Genomic DNA, 21,073 nt, shown 5'->3' with positions numbered 1-21,073 from the left:
AAGTTTTGAGCCTGTCCCACAAAAAGTAGGGTGTGGTTCTCCATCTTTTGCATTCTGAGAAACTAACATTTCTCGAGGATGTGTGAAATTTTTTTCTCACTAGGAACAATGCTGAGACTTTAGCTGAACTGTAGCTAAACTTTCAGGTCTTTTTAAGAAAATCCTCCTCTATACCACTTCATCATGAAGCCCGTACTCTCACCTATGTAAAATACATATATATTTATTAAATTAATGAAGTACAGTTCTACTCAAACATTTACATATGTAAATATGGCAGATGTTTTGTTGGGTTTTTTTGGCCATTTTTCATATGAATGATAACACAAAAACTTTTTTTCTCCACTCATGGTTAGTGGTTGAGTGAAGCCATTTATTGTCAAACAACTGTTTACTCTTTTTAAATCCTAATGACAATAGAAACTACCCAAATGACCCTGATTGAAAGTTTACATACTGTTCTTAATACCGTATATTGCCCCTTTAACATCAATGAGAGCCTGGAATCTTTTGTTGTCGCTGTGGACGAGGGTCTCTGATTGTAAAACTCCCACTGAATATGTCTTGGATTTTATTTACATCAATTACAAAGAAATACAAACTGTGGTAAATCTGCATGGAGTAGACAGTTCTCAAAAACTGAGTGACTGTACAAGAAGGAGAAGAGTGAGGAAAGCCACCAAGACACTCAGACAACCTAGAAGAAGTTATAGGTTTCTCCGGCTGTGACTGGAGAAACTGTGCACAGTGCAAATTTGGCATTTTGCATAACCACTCTTAGCTTCATAGTGGAGCAGACAAGAATATTCTTTCACCATAACAGATCAAATCTAAGTGTGCATCTCAGATCTGCCAAATGTCAATTGGGCACCACAGGCTCATTTGAGGGTGTGTGCTGAAGGGATAAAATATGACATAAATGATGCAATTTCTGCACTTCCGGGGAAAAAACACTGCATTTTCTCTGAGTTTTTGGGCAAATTACACACAAAGTGAAAATGCAAAGGAAAAGTGATGATGCAGTGGAAAGTGGACATGTGTTGCAGTTTGCTTATGAACCGGAGCACAAACATGTTGAGGCGGTTTTGCAGGCGAGAGAACGGAGCGACTCTGGTTAGCTGTGTAGGCTAACACTTACCGACACGACATCTCCCATCTGCCTCATCTTCCCTTTTCCACTGGGAACCAGAAAAAAAAAGAAAAAAGAAAAGCTTTTCGCGACTGCTTCGGTGATTGCAGCCAAAAACAAAACAATACACCATTTTTCCATGTGAGGTTATGCTGTGTGTATATTAAACAATGGGAGCAGAGGTCCCCATAAGTTGTCAAATCCCACGATATCATGCAGGGTTCAAACGAGACTGCGGAGCCCTATTACTATTTTAGTAGGTTACTTTAGTCATAGTATTTATTAAATATAAGTTGATAAATAAAATGTATTTTATTATGATCACAGCCAATAAATTTGGCTATAATCTGTTGAATCATTAGCCTTCTTAGAGCAATTATTAGATAAATACTGAGAAACATGTTCCAAGGTACTCCTAATTTGTGTATAAATACACATACACACACAATTGCAGTTTATAATTTGTAAATACAGTCATTGTGTTGCAGCACTGTTTCCTTATTTTAGTAATGTTACAGCATTTACAGACTTTTGAAAGTGGTGTGCAGCATTCCAGAAAGCACTACATTACAACAATCAATAGGGCAGCGCAGTCTTGTTTGAACCAGCGTGGTATCGCGGGATTTGACCACATCTGGGGACAGCCTGCACAAACACGGGAGAGACTAATCTCTGGGTGGAGTGTGGGAGTTTCAGCACAAACTATTCAACCCGTCTCTGTAAACTTAAAAGCATACTCGTCACCACCTAGCGGACATGCCGGTTAAAGACGTACAAATGGTTTCCGCTGTAACCCCATCCTCCGAATGATTTGTACGGACACTCAAACACTCTCTACCCACAAACAGCATCACTTCTAATGGAAAAATGGTGTACTGTTTTGTTTTCTGCTGCAATCACCGAAGCAGCCGCAAAAAGTGCTGCTTTTTTCGGTTTCCAGTGGAGAAGTGAAGACGAGGCAAATGCGAGAGGTCGTGTCGCTAAGTGTTAGCTTACATACCTAGCCAGGGTAGCTGCATTCTCTTCCCTGCACAACTACTTTGACATGTCTGAGCTCTGGGTCATAAAACAAACCACAACACATGTCCACTTTCCACTGCGTCGTCACTTTTTGTTTGCATTTTCACTTTGTTTGCCGTGTAATTTGTCCAAAAACTCAGAGAAAGTGCCATGTTTCTGCTGGGGACAGACAAGGGCTGTCTCCAGATGTAGAAAAACAGTGTCATATTTTACCCCCTTAGTGCTCCCCTCCCCCCCTTAAACGATACTGCATGCCTAATCGTAGATGAAACGAAAGTATGAACCAATGTCTCCACATCAGCACAGACATAAAATAATAATGATAATGGACAGAATAAACAAATCTTCACAATATTATGGAAATGGGAGAAAAAGCCCTTCTTTGTAATCTCCTTAGTGAGTAGTTAAAGGACAAAATGGGGCCAAAAGTCACCCGAAGATTTTTTGCTTTAATCACTATAATCAATGACGTTTGCATCCAGTGACAATGTTAACTGATTAGACAGGAGTCTGTGTTTTGTTGGAACAATGACCATCATGTCAAGCCCCGGACACACGGCACTAACGAAGGACACCAAAGCCAAAATGAAACAAGAAATCTGGACTTACGTTGACTTTCTGAGACATCGTTTAACCGTCGACCAGCTTCGTTTCTGTAGCTGGCGCTTCGCTGGAATTTTCAAACTGTTGAAAAATGTGAACGAATCCGACGACAACTTCAATTCGTCTGCATTCCGTTTTGCTTTCTGTGTTGACGGTTCCTCATCATTTGCGTAGTTCCCATACTGCCAACGTTCCGTTTGACTGTCGTCCGACTTCATTGAACCTCCCAAGTCCCACGTCTTGCATGAACACTGAAGATATCTAAACTGATCAATAACTAAGGATCCAAAGAGCTGACCATGACCTGTTCATGTGTGGGACGAAAAGAAACCGTTTGTGGCTGGAACAGACGTGCACACACGCACATTCCTGGAACATTCATCATGAATGTTTTGTTTTGATTTTGTTTAAAGCGTCAGAGTCGGCATTCGCTTCGTTTTTCTTTTGTTAATTTCGGTTTTGTTTCGTTCCTTTATGCGCTCTCGACTCGCAGGCTTTTCGGTAATGGGAGCAGCGCAGGATAATTTGTCCACCTTTTCTCAGTGATTTGTGACTTTTTCCCCTTCGTTCAGCTACTGTTGTGCCACGTGACCGGGTCCTTAGTTTTCACAGAATTCATAACTTTAAAAAAACAGTAATAATTACATGACATCCAGTTTTTAACTGAAGCCAGACAGTCATACTTTGCAATCTAAAAGCACTTTGTAAAAGGACACAGTCAGTCATCGACTGGCAAATAAGGTAAATTGCCACTGCTCCATAGACTACATGCCAGACAGTGAGAGAAGATGTGATTACATACTGTAGAAAAGACACTTTGATAGTTTAAGTGACAACTATTTTTTAATGTGATACTGTCTTTCTCGCTTGGTCTTCTCTGAATAACATCAATAAATGCAGACTCAAGAGCAGAAGTGTCATATTACCTCAGTGTCCCATGTAAACCAGAGCCCAGCTTGCTGAGTCCTCTCCCAGAGGAGTTGGTGGTGTATAGATAGAGCCCATCTGTAGCGAGGCAACGGCCCAGGTCTGTGTCTGCAGAGCACAAAAAGAAAAAGTCAATGCACAAAAGGGTAAACATAGCCTGATGTCAGATATTCAGGGTGAAGAGCAGCAGGATGCAACAACAGAAAAGTCGACAACAAAACCTGGGGAGAAAATTAAGACAAAACAAGAAAGATGCATGTGTCTTTTGCTTTTCAAATTCAGATCTTTGGTCCATCCAGAGACATGAGCAAATATTCAGAGACTCAACAAACAAAACTAGTGCACGTTTATGTATTCAAACTTGATTCAGATCAGTATTTTATTTCTGCAATGCTTCATGGTTATGCACATATATCCTGATCATGTTCTATCACTCAAAGAGCAGGATGTCAAAAAAAATAAATACAGGCGCGACACTGGCGACATGCTCTAAGTGAAGCAAGGGAAGAGTGCCACCCAGCGAACATTGTGTGAAATCAAGTGATTTCCTTTGCAGGTGTCATTCATAGGCTGTCACAGCCCACTGATATAGGACCCTAAGAGAGGAAGCACCAGACAGCAAAGACGTGGACCACCTTTCTCCTGCAAAGATCATCATGCAAAGGCACCGTCAAACACCTCTGTCCAGTGATCTGAATACTCCACAAAGTATTCCCAAGTATGGCTTCATCTCAAATGCTGAGGACCCAGAGACAAGAATGTCACTGCCAAGATAAGTGAACGTCTCATCTTCATCACATACAGATACATTTCTGATGGCCGAGTTCAGGACATCATTGAAAGGCTGGTTCTTGGTCTTGATCCAGAACAGTGTGTGTGTGTGTATTATATATATATATATATATATATATATATATATATATATATATACACACACACACACACACACACACACACACACACACAAGGGCTGTCAAAGTATAGGTCCTTTTTATTTTTCCCAAAAACTATATGGATTTCATTCATACGTTTTTACGTCGGACATGCTTGAACCCTCGTGCGCATGCGTGAGTTTTTCCACGCCTGTCGGTGACGTCATTCGCCTGTGAGCACTCCTTGTGGGAGGAGTCGTCCAGCCCCTCGTCGGAATTCCTTTGTCTGAGAAGTTGCTGAGAGACTGGCGCTTTGTTTGATCAAAATTTTTTCTAAACCTGTGAGGCACATCGAAGTGGACACGGTTCGAAAAATTAAGCTGGTTTCCAGTGAAAATTTTAACGGCTGATGAGAGATTTTCAGGTGATACTGTCGCTTTAAGGACTTCCCACAGAGCGGGACGTCACGCATCGCTCCCAGATGCCGTCGTCAGCCTGTTTCAAGCTGAAAACCTCCACATTTCAGGTTCTATTGATCCAGGACGTCGTGAGAGAACAGAGAAGTTTCAGAAGAAGTCGGTTTCAGCATTTTATCCGGATATTCCACTGTTAAAGGAGATTTTTTAATGAAAGACGTGCGGACGGATTGCAGCGTCGGCTCGCAGCCGCCGCGACGCTCCGCCACAGGAAAAACACCTCCGTGTTGATAATCATTTGTAAAATCCAGGCGGCTTTTGATGGCTTTCAGTGGAGTGAGTATCTGAGAAATTGTTTAACAGCTGGGCATGTTCCAACTTGTCCTTAAGGCTTCCAACAGAGGTGTTTTTCCTGTGGCGGAGCGTCGCGGCGGCTGGGAGCCGACGCTGCATTCCGTCCGCACGTCTTTCATTAAAAAAAAATCTCCTTTAACAGTGGAATATCCGGATAAAATGCTGAAACCGACTTCTTCTGAAACTTCTCTGTTCTCTCACGACGTCCTGGATCAATAGAGCCTGAAATGTGGAGGTTTTCAGCTTGAAACAGGCTGACGACGGCGCCTGGGAGCGATGCGCGACGTCCCGCTCCGTGGGAAGTCCTTAAAGCGACAGTATCACCTCAAAATCTCTCATCAGCCGTTAAAATTTTCACCGAAAACCAGCTTAATTTTTCGAACAGTGTCCACTTCGATGTGCCTCACAGGTTTAGAAAAAATTTTGATCAAACAAAGCGCCAGTCTCTCAGCAACTTCTCAGACAAAGGAATTCCGACGAGGCGCTGGACGACTCCTCCCACAAGGAGCGCTCACAGGCAAATGACGTCACTGACAGGCGTGGAAAAACTCACGCATGCGCACGAGGGTTCAAGCATGTCTGACGTAAAAACATATGAATGAAATCCATATAGTTTTTGAAAAAAATAAAAGACCTATACTTTATTGACAGACCTTGTATATATACCCTGCGATTTTGCAAGTTCTCCCACTTAGAAATCATGGAGGGATCTGAAATTTTCATCTTAGGTGCATGTCCACTGTGAGAGACATAATCTAAAAAAAAATAAATAAATGATCCGGAAATCACAATGTATGATTTGTTTTTATAATTTATTTGTATGTTACTGCTGCAAATAAGTATTTGAACACCTACCAACCAGCAAGAATTCTGGCTCTCACAGAACTGTTAATTTTTCTTTAAGAAGCCCTCTTATTCTGCACTCTACCTGTATTAACTGCACCTGTTTGAACTTGTTACCTGTATAAAAGACACCTGTTCACACACTCAATCAATCACACTCCAACCTGTCCACCATAGCCAAGACCAAAGGAACACTAGGGACAAAACTGTAGACCTGCACAAGCCTGGGATGGACTACAGGACAACAGGCAAGCAGCTTGGTAGAAGACAACAACTGTTATTATTATTTATTAGAAAGCGGAAGAAACACAAGATGATTGTCAGTCCCTCGGTCTGGGATTCCATGCAAGATCTCACTTTGTGGGGGTTAAGGATGACAACCTGGTCAATGACCTGAAGAGAGCTGAGACCACAGTCACAAAGATTACATTAGTAACACATGATGCTGTCATGGTTTAAAATCCTGCAGGGCAGCAAGGTCCTTGCTCAAGCCACCACATGTCCAGGCCCATTTGAAGTTCACCAGTGACTATCTGGATGATCCAGAGAAGGCATGGGGGACGGTCATGTGGTCAGATGAGACCAGAATAGAGCTTTTTGGAATCAACTCCACTTACCATGTTTAGAGGATGATAACAACCCCAAGAAAACCATCCCAACCATGAAGCATGGGGGTGGAAACATCATACTTTGGGGGTGCTCTTCTGCAAAGGGGACAGGACGACTGCACCGTATTGAAGGGAGGATGGATGGGGTCATGTATTACAAGATTTTAGCAAACAACCTCCTTCCCTCTGTAAGAGCATTGAAGATGGGTCATGGCTGGGTCTTCCAGCATGACAATCACCCCAAAAACACAGCCAGGGCAACTAAGAAGGGGCTCCGTAAGATGCATTTCAAGGTGCTGGAGTGTCCTGGCCAGTCTCCAGACCTGAACTCAAAAGAAAATCTTTGGAGGGAGCTGAAACTCCAAACCTGAAACATTTGGAGAAGATCTGTATGGAGGAGTGGACCAAAATCCCTGCTGCAGTGTGTGCAAACCTGGTGAAAAACTACAGGAAATGTTTGACCTCTGTAATTGCAAACAAAGGCTACTGTACCAAATATTAACATTGATTTTCACAGGTGTTCAAATACTTATTTGCAGCAGTAACATACAAATAAATTATAAAAATCATACATTATGATTTCCAGTTTTTTTTTTTTTATTATGTCTCACAGTGGACGTGCACCTAAGATGAAAATTTCAGACACCTCCATGATATCTAAGTGGGAGAACACACATACATACTACTACAATGCACAAAAACCCCAAATTAGAGAGCTCATAACACTTACAGTCCGGTGCAATTTATACTCCAGTGCGACATACATGGTTTTTTCCTCTTCAAGAGGCATTTTTTTTCCCACAGGTGCAACTTATACTCTGGTGTGACTTATATGCTGGAAAATACGGTAACACACGTAAAGTATAATTTTTAACCAATGTGTGTGGATTTTATTTATTGAGTTACTGACAAAAAATTTTTTTAAATGTTACAATCTCTCATGCAATTTTGAAGCAAGAAAGATAATCCCCAGACATCACTAAAATTTCATGACTACTTTCTCTTATGTCAACCAGATTACCATTACAAACACACCACAATGATCACTGAAATATCTCAGTACCATCTTTCTCAAATGAAGACCATACAAAAGGACAGTAGCAGGATGTTTACCTTTACTCTCAGCTCCACCAGCAGAATTGTCAGGTGTAGGTAGCATATCCTCAAAACCCCAAGACACACTGTGTTTTCCCCCCAAGAGGCAGGATGGAGAGCCTGGACCTCCTTCCAAGAGCAAAAGTCTGAAATAGAAAGCGATACCAATCTGTTTATTTGTTTGCTTTAAATAAGTCCAGAAACTCATATGCTCCATTCTCAGATAAATTAATGCAGTGATTTTACCTATAGAGGACATCTGAGACAGGGAGCTGCCCCAAATCACTTTGTTTCTGTAGCAGATGAACAGTGTGGATAAAGGTTTTTAGAGAACCCCTGGGGGGGGGAAAGAGGGAGATTAGTTTGGAAACTTCAGAATTCAACACAAATATTGTTGTCAAACTATTGGTGAAATAATACTTTCTTTGGATGATGGAAGGTATTGTATGTAAAGGGAAAATAAGTCACTATGCATCTGAATCACAGGTCATTTCTCTTAAAATATGACATTAATGTATAACTAATGCTGTACTTGGGGAAACATCTGTGCAATGAGGGAACAGTTGATGTACATTTCTACCTGACACTGACTGATGATCTTAAAAAAAGAAAACACCTGCGGGTGAACACTAAAAAGAAAAATCACACTAATGACATAATTTTAATGCAGCGATCGTGGTGCTTCTTCTGCATAGAGTTAGCATTTTCTTCTTGTCCATCTTTCACTGGGTGCCAGTAGGTCATCCGAAGTTTCCTGTAAATGCACAACGGGTTTCTGTCTTTGTTCGCCTTCTGATCAACAAGCAATCAATTCAATGTAAGACCCACCATCTACCAAAAACAAGATAAGCAAGTATTCTGAATTTTTTATTTTTTTTTTATGGACTACGCTAGAGCCTGACTGATATAGATTTCTTGGGGACCGACAGATATTAGAGTAAAAAAATAATAATAATTACAATACAGATACATCTGTTGATATATAAAAGTGCTGTGATTGGTACCTTGATGTGGTAGATAGGCTTAAGGAGGTATGTAACTCCTCTGAACAAAATCCAGTATATTTACACTAAGTTGTCCTTGAAACATCCACTTTCATGTCTTAAATGCTATTTTGGTCCAACATTTACAATACTGTGCCTTTGCGAAAACCTCAAAACCGCATTATTTGGATGAAAATAAGTATAATTTTCCAAATGCAATTTCTTGAGAATCCCTGATCAAAAAAATTATTTTTTTTACATTTTTTTTAATCCTCAGATTCTGAACTTTAATTTGGTACTAGTCTTTTTTTCTGCACTTTTTTACTACCTTAACAGTATTTCGCAAGACCTGTGAGATGTATAATAAAACAAATGGTGACTGGTTTCTAAACACAATTATGACTGAGTTTTTTGGGGGAAAGAGCGAGGAGGAGCCCCGCTGTGCGCGCTCCGCCCCTTTCCACTGCGAAAACAGCCGGAACTACCGCGAACTTCGGTGTACGTACTACTCGCCGACAAAACCGTCTATGTGTAACCTGGGCTTTAGGGTTAGGACAGTCTCCTGAGAATCATCAGTGCACAGTGAGCGTAGAGCAGAGAGAGGATTTTAATCCGAGTGAACAAAAAACTAAAACATGAAGCTGCCTTTACTTCTCTCTGAACTTTCTCTCCCGGTGTGATTCTGCAGTTACCGTACCATGTGCATGTGGTATACTGAATTTATGAGATCATGAGATGAAATGAATGGTCAAATATCTTTAAAAACATATTTTAAAAAATGAGAATATATGAATGAAATGAGAAAAAATGACGCATACACGGGTAAAAAAAAAACAACCCTGACATAGAGAAACTGTGGTGATGTTCAGACACTCAGATCACAAAAAGCAGATGAGAACTCTGAACTTTAACAGCTGTTATTTTCCAAAGGTATTTATTTGTTCAATCTTGAGCTTAATGTAGTGTTTAAGCACAAAAACGTGACTGATGAGGAGAAACAATTTCAGAAATGCAACAGAAACAACCACAAATCAGAAAAAGTTGGGACTGTATGTAAAATGAAGATAAAAATAAAAACGTTGCACTATTCCCAGTTTCTCCACTCACAGAAGCCAAACGTTCTTCCAGAGTTGTGTAATTATACTACGATAGTAGAATATAAAGAAGGGAAAAAAGAAAAAAAAGACAATATATTCGTCAATCGCAATTATTTGTCTGATAATTAATCGTCTCCAGAAATTCCTAATCGTGACAGCCCTACTTGACAGCACTGTATGCAATGCTGCCAGAGGGCCACTGCTGCCCAAGTTAAGTAATATCACAATTTCCAGTAGTTTTTTAAATGTATTATTTATTTGGTGAAATAAAAGTTTTCTTTTCAACAAAAATAACACAGATACAGTAGCACAGATTTGGTAAAATAAAAGTTTTCTTTTTGACAAACATAACACAGATACTGATATATTCACAAAAAGCTCATATCGGCTTATGTTATCGACAAAGCGATATATTGGTCAGGCTTTAGACTGCACAGGAACGTCAGTCCAATTCAAACATTTTCCACCAGTGAGACAAAAAAAAAAAAAAATGTATGGCCTTACATAATGTCAACCTCAGCTTATAAATGACTTTTTTAAAGCAGTCACACAACCCAGTCTGTGGGAGTGTAAAAACCTCTTCAATTATCAACTGCTGTGTGTGTCAAAGGACACCAGGGCTGGACGGTTCTCACCAACAAAGAGCTTTCAGCCTCTACACAGCATCAACGACGACTGGAGAGTTCTGGTTTTGACAAGTCAACATCACATGCCAACAGCAGCAGCCAAAGCTCAAACATTAACACACACACACACACACACACACACACACACACACACACACACACACACACACACACACACACACACACACACACACACACACACACACACACACACACAGGAAGTCTGTGACCTCTTGAGCTCTGTGACAATAACATCATCCAATATAAAACATGTCTAACAAAAATTCACTGCACAGTGTTTTGTTCTCTGAATGAGACAGAATAATGCTAACCAATTCTGAGGTAAGGCTGGGCAATGTCAAATATAAAAATAAATAAAAATCCATATTGATATTTATCATGATATAGAATTTAACCATGCTGCCAATTTGAAGAGCATCTTCATAATGACTGAGATCTGAAGAAACTAGAGGGTTCATTCGTTAAACTTACTAATAAATATTTTATTGTTGTTGTAGTACCAGTAGTGTATGTATGTCCTGTGCTTTTATTGTGAAGGGGCAGGAAAGGAGGCATGTATGTTTCCACTTGTATTACTTAATGGTGAGATCAGTGTGCAAATTTCTGTCAATCTTTGTTCACACAATGGCAGCAACATATCTATTTTTAATCCAGCAATAAGTACCAGCCTAATTATAGCCCTCAGTTAATGACCTTTTTTTGGCCATTTCCTCAGTGCTAGATGAAACAAGTTCACAATCGCTTTCCAGCCCCACCCTAGCTCTCACGCTCTCTCTGTAGTGTTACATCTGTCTAAATGCACTATGATAACACAAGAACATGCTTTTGGAGGGCGGTATGCATTTTCAGAGGCCCGACGTCCATGCCGTTGCGTAAAATGACAGCTATTCGCCCTCTAACTCGGGCGAATAGCTGTCATTTTCCGCGACTGGACATGGACGTCGGGCCTCTGAAAATGCATAATGCACAACAACAGCATGTTATTTGCATTATTATCACTTTACTGAGATACACAACATGTAACGCGCACATAAAAAGTTGGCTCACTTTAACTTTTGGCGTGTAGGATGGCACGCGCTGCTCTCCAAATTCGGCAGTGCGTCCTCATCAAGCTGGCTGCTTTGGCTGCTGTTCATTGTTGTACTATCCATGAGAAAATCATCTGGAATATCCATACTGGGACCAAAACACACTTCTTGTCTTTTCATCTTTTCCCTCTGTGGACAGTTGCGCGCACGCTATGACTATTTGTTTATGCACAGCGGGTGGGTACAGCCAGGTAGCGTCGATGGAAATCTACGCAAGCGGCCTGGCAATGCCCCAGTAAAGTGATAACAATGTCCAACGCATACTATGATAAGCTCTGTAAACTTTAATATGATAGTTTTTTCAGCCACTCTTAATCTGAGACACGCTGAAGGATATATCCAGTGAACAGTTACATACAAAAAAGATAATCAGAAACAAGCTAGACCAAAGCCAATGTATCACTGACTACAAAATGCACCAAAATGAATTCATCTGGGACTTTGGATTGGTAAAATAACAGCAAAACTGGCTGGCTACAGCAGACAGAGCCGTTAACAATTTGACAGCATGTGACGCACTGTGGCAGTAGGGATTATATTAAGTTTGTTTTAGCAGGACTACACCAATAACTCTCAGCAAAGACAGAACATAACTCAACATGTGTCTATTACACCTGAATGTGTTCAGGGTGTCAGCTCACCTAGCACATGCAAGTGCCACAAGTGCAGCAGCAGCGTTCTCTCTCTGTCTGTGTGTGTGGAGTATCTGTTTTTGGGCCACCCCTTGCGTCTGGCCTGATTCCTGGCTACCATCTTCCAACCAGGAACAGAGCAGGCTCTCCAGACCGTTGAGGCAATCTGCCGGCTCTTTGCTAAGGCTCAGTGGCTGGCAGTCCCGCAGGCAGGCCAGCAATACTTCTGCTGTGATACCACAGAGTGCTGGGTCACTCCGAGTCTGCGACTGCAGAAGGGGAAAGACTAGTAGTAAGCCAACGCGGGAGGTGAATGGTGCCTGCTCAGGTTGCTGTAGTAGACCTTGTCTTTTGAGCAAGACTATTGTCTCTTCATCAGCCCCTCCAGTCCCTTCTCTCTCCTGCTGCTCCTCCAAGGCTAGTTGCCGCTGCGCCCCCCACAGGCCTCGCAGCGCATTGAGACGGTACTCCAGCAAGCGTGCATAGGCATTGCTCTGATTTCCACACACAGCACGGAGACGCTCAGCAAGCTCTACCGGGTTCTTCGTCTCAAATGTAAGGATCTAATATGAACAACAACGGAAGCAGAAAAAAAAAGGAGAAACACAGAAAACACAACAGGTTAATCGTAGCTCAAACTATACCGTCCTGTTCAGAATTATTGGCACCCTGGATTTTTAAGTACAGAATTTAAAATACGAGGTCTGTTAAAAAAAAGTATCCGACCTTATTATTTTTTTCAAAAACCATATGGATTTGAATCAAGTGTGATTGCGTCAGCCAAGCTTGAACCCTCGTGCGCATGCGTGAGTTTTTCCATGCCTGTTGGTTGCTTCATTTGCCTGTGAGCAGGCTTTGAGTGAGGTGTGGTCTACCCCTCTCGTCTATTTTTTATTGCGAATAAATGTCTGAACGATTTGGATCTTTGCTGCATCAATTTTTTTCCAGAAACTGTAAGAGACCTCCAGGTGGACACCATTCGAAAAATTAATATGGCTTTCAGGGACGATTTTATGGGGATTAAACAGATTATGGGGTGTTACTGCCCCTTTAAGGACGGCCCACAACTGCTGAGAGCGCAGCACGCTCCCAGCGCCGATAGACAGGCTGACACCCCGCACAAACAACCACAGACAAACAACCACAGACAAAACCACCTCGGTGGTGGTCTCACAGGACGGCTTTCAGGTGGATTTCAGACGGCTGTCGGTTGCTTTTCAGTCGTGTGATTATCCGAGAAATTGAGCATGAGCTGGACATGCCCCAACATGTCCTGTGAGGCTTCATCACGGCGTTTCTTTTCGCCATGCAGCTCCGCAACGACGCGCGGAATTCCTCCGCCTTTGTTCCTCTTTCCATGACAAAAACTCCTGTAACAGTGAAATGTGCCGTTCATTTCTAAACTGGATGCTGTCTTGATCCGGTATGTCCTCTGACTAGCACAGGAATTGTGAAAAGACGTGGACATCAGCACTTTTTCGGCACATTAAGACAGACGTGCGGAGGAGTTCGGCGTGTCGTGGTGCAGCCGCTCGGCGCAAAGAAACGCCGTGATGAAGCCTCATGGGACATGTTGGGGCTTGTCCAGCTCAAGCTCAATTTCTCAGATATTCACATGACAGAAAAGCAACCGGAATCCGTCTGAAAGCCGTCCTGAGACACCAACACCGAGGTGGTTTTGTGCTGCGTCAAGAGCGGCACGGCGGCGCGTCCCTTGGCTTCTTTTTCCATGAAAAAAAAAAACAAAAAAAACTCTTATAACGGTGGAATGTGTCGGAAAAAGTGCTGATGTCCACGTCTTTTCACAATTCCTGTGCTAGTCAGAGGACATACCGGATCAAGACAGCGTCCAGTTTAGAAATGAACGGCACATTTCACTGTTACAGGAGTTTTTGTCATGGAAAGAGGAACAAAGGCGGAGGAATTCCGCACGTCGCGGCGGAGCTGCATGGCGAAAAGCAACGCCGTGATGAAGCCTCACAGTACATGTTCTGGCATGTTAATCTCATGCACAATCACAATTGGATATTCACAGGACTGGAAAGCAACCGGAATCCGTCTGAAATCCACCTTTAAGCCGTCCCGTGAGACCAACACCGAGGTGGTTTTGTCCCGGGTAATGAACGGCTCCGTGGCGCGTCCCTCGGCTTCTTTTTCCATGAAAAAAAAAAAAAAAAAAAAAACTCCTGTAACGGTGGAATGTGCCGGAAAAAGTGCTGACGTCCACATCTTCTGCCTTTTTGTGAAAGTCAGACGAGGTCCCGGATCAACAAAGCTTTCACGTTGGAAATGATCTGGTTGTTTGTGCGGGGTGTCAGCCTGTCGATGGGGGCTGGGAGTGCGCTGCGCTCTCAGCAGTTGTGGGCCGTCCTTAAAGGGGCAGTAACACCCCTTAATCTGTTTAATCCCCATAAAATCGTCCCTGAAAGCCATATTAATTTTTCGAACGGTGTCCACCTGGAGGTCTCTTACAGTTTCTGGAAAAAAATTGATGCAGCAAAGATCCAAATCGTTCAGACATTTATTCGCAATAAAAAAATAGACGAGAGGGGTAGACCACACCTCACTCAAAGCCTGCTCACAGGCGAATGAAGCAACCGACAGGCATGAAAAAAACTCATGCATGCGCACGAGGGTTCAAGCTTGGCTGACGCAATCACACGTGATTCAAATCCATATGGTTTTTGAAAAAAATAATAAGGTCGGATAATTTTCTAACAGACCTCGTATGTTCAGAAATAACTGCAAATGAACCATTTTTTTTTATTTCAGAATAACAAAACAAAAAGAAATCCTCTCATGCAGTGAAGTAAAAAATACAGACAAAATGTAATGAATGATGAATTTATAGTAAATCAACACTTTTGGCATTGATAAAAATATTTAAAAACATTTTTAAAAAATAGGTGCTGTGAAATATAACCCCATGCACAAATTTATATCAGGCACATATTTTACTAGACAGCAAAAATTTGCTTATTCATTATTGGAAATTGAGTCTAGCAAGTGGCATACTACTATATACATAAAAGTATGAAAGGTTATTTTAAGGCCTAGTTCAAAAATAATGAAGCCAACGTATGACATAACCATCAGAATGTAAAAGTGGTCTTTTTTGTGAAATGTTATCATTTTAGGTATAGTTATATATCAGAGTTTCAATATTTCTATTGGTCTCGGGCCAGTCATTGCTAGAAATCTTCAACATAACTGAGAAGATCTGAAACCCTTGCAGTTTTTATTCCAGATATTTTGGCTCTACCTAAAGTCCTGTCACCTTATGGTTTGCAATGCATTAACCAGTGAAATTCCAAGAGGGAAAGAAAAGGACTTCATATCTAATTCAAACAAAAATTGTGAGAACTTAGATTGAATTTGATCAGACAAGAGATATCTATCAACAGCTTAGAATAGAGAATCTGTCACAACACATGCACAGAAAATAATGACAACATCAGCACATTGTAAATTCCTTAATAAAAGTATTCCCTGATATGTGCAATTATCAGTGCATATATTTTAAAGGTGCTAGAGCGTAACGCTTGCAGCAACAGTTGGAGGTATCGTCTTTATTCTGCAGCAGTGGTGGGCACAGCAAACCAAAAAATTAACTTCGATAACAGATAATCAGATAACTGAAAAGTTATCTTCGATAAAGCTAAAATGATAGACCACCCAAAAATGTATCGGAAGTTACAGATAATTGATAACCGATAAATTCCAGTACTGTCTCCGGGACACTTGCAACTACTAACAAGCTGATTTTGAGTTTTAACAGATCGCAGACCCAAACAATGAGTCAGCACTTCTGTCTTTGAGGCAGCTGTGAGGCAGAGGCTGCTGGAGGATGCATCTCTACTTGAAAAAACCAAACTCACACCAGACCACATCTGCCAACTCTTGGAGATCTGTCTCAACACCACATATTTCCTGTTTAGGGGGGGATTACTACAGGCAGATCCATGGTTGTGCAATGGGGTTTCCGGTATCCCCCATTGTGGCCAATCTGTACATGGAGCTAGTGGAGAAGAGAGCCTTGGAATTGTTCACGGGCATCGCTCCCAGTCACTGGTTCAGATATGTCGATGACACATGGGTTAAAATCAAGCAACAGGAGGCCTTTACAGAGCACATCAACTCGGTGGACTCCAATATCAAGTTCACACGTGAGGATGCCAGAAACAACCATTTAGCCTTCTTGGACTGTGATGTTATGATTGGAGAGAACAGGTAGCTCCAGAGAGGGGTTTACAGAAAACCCACTCACACTGACCAATATCTGCTCTTTGGCTCAAACCACCCCCTTGAACACAAGCTCGGGGTGATCAGGACGCTTCAACACAGAGCCCTACAGGTGCCCACAACTACAGAGAGAAGGGCTAAAGAACAACATGTCCGGAAAGCCCTCACAGTATGTGGTTACCACTGAACTATACACTACGTGGAATGGGCCTGATCAATCACTGTACCTTGATTGGCCATTGAGGCATGAAGCCGGCGGAAGTACAGAAAACGCCATCTTGTGTCCCCCAGAACTTCGAACGCCGATATAAAAAAAAGACGCTCTTCGCACACGCACAATTTAGATTAATAATCACCGATTTAGCTTTGTTTGATTTGATTTAGCTTCGTTTGCACCGCAAAATGCCGTCTTGCGCAATTAATTGCACAAATCGTGATACTCGTGAAAATCATGGGAGAGGACTTTCAGGATTTTCAGTTTTGCTTTATTATGAGTTTTCCATGAAGTTGACAGGCCAGATTCAGTAATATACATTATTCAGTAATATACATATAATACGAGGTCTGTTAGAAAAGTATCCGACCTTTTTATTTTTTTTAAAAACCATATGGATTTGAAACACGTGCGATTGCATCAGCCAAGCTTGAACCTTCGTGCGCATGCGTGAGTTTTTTCACGCCTGTCGGTTGCGTCATTCGCCTGTGAGCAGGTTTTGTGTGAGCACTGGTCCACCCCTCTCGTCGTTTTTTATTGCGAATAAATGTCTGAACGATTTTGAGCTTTGCTGCATCAATTTTTTTCCAGAAACTGTGAGAGACCTCCAGGTGGACACCGTTTGGAAAATTAATATGGCTTTCAGGGACGATTTTGTGGGGATTACACAGATTAAGGAGTGTTACTGCCGCTTTAAGGCTGGCCCACAGCGTCTGAGAGTGCGCCGCGCTCCGAGCGCAGATCGACAGGCTCACACCCCGCTAAAACAACCAGATCATTTCCAACGTGAAGGCTTTGTTGAGCCGGGACGTCGTCTGACTTTCACAAAAAGGCAGGAGACGTGGACATCAGCACATTCCACTGTTACAGGAGTTTTTATTATGGAAAGAAAAGCGGAGGGACGTACCACGGAGCCGTTCATTACGTGGCACAAAACCACTTCCATGTTGGTCTCACAGGACGGCTTTCAGGTTGATTTCAGACGGCTGTCGGTTGCTTTTCAGTCATGTGATTATCCGAGAAATTGAGCATGAGCTGGACATGCCCCAACATGTCCTGTGAGGCTTCATCACGGCGTTGCTTTGCGCCATGTGACTCCACTGCGACGCGTGGAATTCCGCTCCTCTTTCCATGACAAAAACTCCTGTAACAGTGGAATGTGCCGTACATTTCTAAACTGGACGCTGTCTTGATCCGGTATGTCGTCTGACTAGCACAGGAATTGTGAAAAGACGTGGACATCAACACTTTTTCGGCACATTGAGACAGACGTGCGGAGGAGTTCCGCGCGTCGAGGTGGAGCCGCATGGCGCAAAGCAACGCCGTGATGAAGCCTCACAGGACATGTTGGGGCATGTCCAGCTCATGCTCAATTTCTCGGATAATCACACGACTGAAAAGCAACCGACAGCCGTCTGAAATCCACCTGAAAGCCGTCCTGTGAGACCAACACGGAGGTGGTTTTGTGCCGCATAATGAACGGCTCCGTGGCGCGTCCCTCTGCTTTTCTTTCCGTGAAAAAAACTCCTGTAACAGTGGAATGTGCCGAAAAAGTGCTGATGTCCACGTCTCCTGCCTTTTTGTGAAAGTCAGACGACGTCCCGGATCAACAAAGCCTTCACGTTGGAAATGATCTAGTTGTTTTAGCGGGGTGTGAGCCTGTCGATCGGAGCGCTGCGCGCTCTCAGACGCTGTGGGCCGGTCTTAAAGCGGCAGTAACACTCCTTAATCTGTGTAATCCCCACAAAATCGTCCCTGAAAGCCATATTAATTTTCCGAACGGTGTCCACCTGGAGGTCTCTCACAGTTTCTGGAAAAAAAATTGATGCAGCAAAGCTCCAAATCGTTCAGACATTTATTTGCAATAAAAAAACGACGAGAGGGGTGGACCAGTGCTCACACAAAGCCTGCTCACAGGCGAATGACGCAACCGACAGGCGTGAAAAAACTCACGCATGCGCATGAAGGTTCAAGCTTGGCTGATGCAATCACACGTGATTCAAATCCATATAGTTTTTGAAAAAATAAAAAGGTCGGATACTTTTCTAACAGACCTCGTACATATTTTATACAGTAAAACATAATAATACATATATTATATAATACATGTAATATACATTTTGAAATTTTCAGCCTCTAACTTGGTCTGGCTTCTCTGAAAATGTCAACTTCTACAGAGCATTATCAATTACTATAGTATTTTTTATTTTGGATCCAAATAAGATGCTGCTCCATCTGATGATGAAAGTGAGTACACCCTCTGTACATACATAAAAAGGTATTTTTCAAAATGTGTTAATCAGATGCTGTAAAGTTTTGAAATGTAAACAACTGTAAACAACTCATTTAAAACTGGGCCATTGCTCTAGTTGTATTTTGTTGTTTTAGACACTAAAGCTGTCACACAGTTAATTTTCAATTTGACAGAGTGTGAATGGATTGACTGCTTTACATCACCTGTGATTGTGATTTGTTGCAATGTTCCTACTTCTGCAAAACTAAAATACATTCTAATATTTACTTTAACTGATTGACCAATTGTGTGCCTGTGTGTGTGCACGACATTAAAAAGTATTTGTGCATTTGACTGTGGTTGATGTGCACCGTTTGGGGGGTGTTTTGAATGAGTGAGTGTGTGTGTGTGTGTGGGGGGGGGGGGCTTTGTGCGTGTTCACAAGCGTATAATATGATAGAAAGTATTCAAATAGTGTTGCATTGCATGAGCGTATAATGTCCATAGATTTAACAAGTTTTTGTTGCTATTTACTTTAGTAATCTATCAAAAACTACACTGCGTGTACAAGTCTTATAAATGGCCTTAACAGAGCTTAAAAATATTACATAACTCGACGAAGGGCTTCATTCTGCAGAAACTGGTGAGTTTGACCCTATACTATTGACCTGATTTCACTGTGCGGCATTTTCGCCTTTTGGGGGACGCAAGATGGCCGACAACGCAGCGGCTTGGCTTCACTCGCTCAGCAGTGATGCCATTCCACGTAGTGTATAGTTCAGTGGTGGTTACCCACGATGGTCCCTGGATAAAGTGCAAAAGTCTCAAAGAACAAAGAGACAGACAGACAGGAGACGGAGCCAAGAAGAAGAGTGTCTCTCTCTTATTTATCAGGAGTAGGGGAGAAACTACAAAGGATCTTCAGACAGTACAAAATCCCAGTTTACTTTAAACCAGTCAACACCTTGAGACAGAAATTAGTTCACCCTAAGGACAGAATCCCTAGTTACAAACAGAGCAATGTAGTGTATTCTATCAGATGTCAGGAAAACTGTAACGAACACTACATAGGTGAGAATAAGCAGCCGTTACACAAAAGGCTATACCAGCACTGTAGAGAGGGCGCCGGTGGACCTCAGTCTGCAGTTCATCTCCACCTTAAAGATACTAACCACACGTTTGAGGACAAGGAAGTTAAAATCTTAGCCAGAGAAAGGAAATGGTTTGAGAGAGGAATGAAGGAGGCATTTTATGTGAAAAAGTTGAAACCCAGCTTTAACCGGGAAGGGGGTCTGAGACACAATGGGGTACTCAGGTCAAAGCAGTTTCAGTCTTTTGTTCATGGTAATGAGTCATTCATGTCATCAGGAGAGTTGTCAGGGGAGCCGTCAGGAGAGGCGTCCATCCCATCATGCCCTGTCATTAGGAAGGTGCTAACTAGAGCACAATAGATTGACAATGCTAATTAGCGCTATTGTTTAGTCACTAGCCTATAGCAGTCTGCCTCTCTGTAGGAGGGGTCTGGTTAGGTTTAAAACTCCAGCTTTTGGGGCTTCTGTTTATTCTTCTCTATAAGAGTCAAGGCAGAAGTCAGACTACCAGAGCAAGAATTTTAGCTGAGGAAGCTTCTGCGATTTGAAGCGAAACGTCCTTGCATCAAGCAACCCAGTCCAGTCGAAGATTCAAGCTTCTCTACTATGTCTTTCCATATATCTCAGCTGAGCTCTTACAGGTGGCTGTGCTGTATGTCAGCATCAGTTTAATTCATAGAGAACACAGGACGTCTCATTTTGGGAAAAAAACAAAACAAAAACGTTTTAGTCGATTGTCGTTTATTTTCTGTATTACAGCATTTGGAAAGAGGTGTCATTTTATTTAAAGCGGCAATTTTGTGTCAACGGAACGGAGGACAATTCTCGTTTCTTGACTACAACATGACAAGAGTCCCAGTTAGTGACGTTAATCCACACAAAAGTGACTCACGATATTTTAATGGCTTTGAGAGGAGTTAAGAAGCAGACTTACCGCTTCTGAAGAGCAGCAAACCAAAGAACCATGAGCCAGTGGTTC

General features: G+C 42.1%; 1 protein-coding gene across 2 annotated transcripts in view; it reads right to left on the bottom strand.

The window, feature by feature from the left end:
- LOC117510247 (probable E3 ubiquitin-protein ligase HECTD4) overlaps positions 1 to 21,073 on the bottom strand; it is a 128,600-nt gene that overhangs the window by 82,770 nt on the left and 24,757 nt on the right. For both annotated transcript variants that reach the window (XM_034169886.1, XM_034169887.1), the window contains exons 2-5: positions 12,324 to 12,877; positions 8,114 to 8,203; positions 7,886 to 8,013; positions 3,679 to 3,787 (exon numbers count right to left, since the gene is read on the bottom strand). In XM_034169886.1, the coding sequence (XP_034025777.1) occupies positions 3,679 to 3,787; positions 7,886 to 8,013; positions 8,114 to 8,203; positions 12,324 to 12,877 (881 nt within the window). The remainder of the gene's footprint in view (positions 1 to 3,678; positions 3,788 to 7,885; positions 8,014 to 8,113; positions 8,204 to 12,323; positions 12,878 to 21,073) is intronic.

This window comes from Thalassophryne amazonica, chromosome 5, assembly GCF_902500255.1.
Source record: "Thalassophryne amazonica chromosome 5, fThaAma1.1, whole genome shotgun sequence".
Taxonomy (NCBI): Eukaryota; Metazoa; Chordata; class Actinopteri; order Batrachoidiformes; family Batrachoididae; genus Thalassophryne; species Thalassophryne amazonica.
Note: the sequence above shows the minus strand (reverse complement) of the source record. Positions and strands in the feature narration are given on the sequence as shown.